General features: G+C 38.4%; 1 protein-coding gene across 1 annotated transcript; it reads left to right on the plus strand.

Annotated features, from left to right (window-relative positions):
* Nucleotides 1-532: 532 nt before the first annotated feature.
* LOC128049733 (14-3-3 protein epsilon-like) lies at nucleotides 533-1,338 on the plus strand. The gene has a single exon (XM_052642046.1). The coding sequence runs from the start codon at nucleotides 563-565 to the stop codon at nucleotides 1,262-1,264; it is 702 nt and encodes a 233-aa protein (XP_052498006.1). The 5' UTR covers nucleotides 533-562; the 3' UTR covers nucleotides 1,265-1,338.
* Nucleotides 1,339-1,867: the final 529 nt, after the last annotated feature.

Raw genomic sequence — 1,867 nt, forward strand, 5'->3', positions numbered from 1 at the left:
TTTGCATAGAATAGTCACTTTATAACTTTTTTTTTTTGAGCAACAGAAAAATCCATTCTAAAATTCTTTAGGAATCTTTGAAAACTGAGTAGCCAAAATAGTCTTGAAAAAGAACAAAGTTGAAGGCCTCATACTTCTTAATTCTAAAACATATTACAGAGTTACAGTAATCAAGAGTATATTATTTGCTTAAAACAGATATGCATGTGTATGTGTGTGTAGATATTATACATACAGAGAGAGACCAATGTGACAAAATAAAGAGCCCAGAAATAAACACATGTATACATGTTAATGTGATTTCACGTTAATTGTTTTTACCACAATTTAAAAAAAATCAAAATTGCCCTCCAGATGGTAGGAAAGATTGGTAAAGTACAAATTAAAAATGTATTTAACTCTTCAAAATTATTTTTAAAGTATACATTTAAGCTGAGAGTCGGAGACGCTATCCGCTTCCATCTGTCGTGTAGACCCGGCCGTAGCCGCTGCCGTTATGGATGATAGGGAGGATCTGGTGTACCAGGCGAAGCTGGCCGAGCAGGCTGAGCAATAGGACGAAATGGTGGAGTCAATGAAGAAAGCAGCAGGGATGGATGTGGAGTTGACAGTTGAAGAAAGAAACCTCCTATCTGTTGCATATAAAAAAGTGATTGGAGCTAGAAGAGCTTCCTGGAGAATAATCAGCAGCATTGAACAGAAAGAAGAAAACAAGGGAGGAGAAGACAAACTAAAAACGATTCGGGAATATTGGCAAATGGTTGAGACTGAGCTAAAGTTAATCTGTTGTGACATTCTGGATGTACTGGACAACAACCTCATTCCAGCAGCTAACACTGGCGAGTCCAAGGTTTTCTATTATAAAATGAAAGGGAACTACCACAGGTATCTGGCTGAATTTGCCACAGGGAATGACAGGAAGGAGGCTGCGGAGAACAGCCTAGTGGCTTATAAAGCTGCTAGTGATATTGCAATGACAGAACTTCCACCAACACATCCCATTCGCTTAGGTCTTGCTCTCAATTTTTCTGTATTCTACTATGAAATTCTTAATTCCCCTGACCGTGCCTGCAGGTTGGCAAAAGCAGCTTTTGATGATGCAATTGCAGAACTGGACATGCTGAGTGAAGAAAGCTATAAGGACTCTACACTTATCATGCAGTTGTTACGTGATAATCTGACACTATGGACTTCAGACATGCAGGGTGATGGTGAAGAGCAGAATAAAGAAGCGCTGCAGGATGTGGAAGATGAAAATCAGTGAGACATAAAAGCCAACAAGAGAAAGCATCTCTGACCACCCTAGACCTTCCCATCCCACCCCTCTTGGAAATTCCCCCATTGTCACTGAGAACCACTAAATCTGACTTTTACATTTGGTCTCAGAATTTAGGTTCCTGCCTTGTTGGTATTTTTTTTTTTTAAACAGTTTTCAAAAGTTCTTAAAGGCAAGAGTGAATTTCTGGATTTTACTGGTCCCAGCTTTTAGGTTCTTTAAGAACACTATCGGGACTGCATAGAGGTTTTTTCAGCATTACTGTATTGTCTCCTGCCAGATGTGGCAAGATCACCATTAGAAATGGAAATTACATTCGAAAGCCATTAGAATTTTGCATGATGCAAGCATCTAAGAGAAAGGTTAATCACACTATATTGGTGTATGTGGTATCATTTTCCCTTTTTCTAATTGTTTAAATTGAATTTTATACCAATGTTTAAACTTAATTGGATGTTAGCTTGAGGTGGTAAAAGGTATTTTGGAGAGTTTGTTGTAATGGTTTTGCTGTAAAAAAGTGTTTCAAACTCTGCTGAAATGTTGCTGAAAAGCATGGTGTTGGTAACAGTTCAACAATCCGTGGCTGCTCAT

The sequence above is a fragment of the Budorcas taxicolor genome, chromosome 6, assembly GCF_023091745.1.
Source record: "Budorcas taxicolor isolate Tak-1 chromosome 6, Takin1.1, whole genome shotgun sequence".
Taxonomy (NCBI): Eukaryota; Metazoa; Chordata; class Mammalia; order Artiodactyla; family Bovidae; genus Budorcas; species Budorcas taxicolor.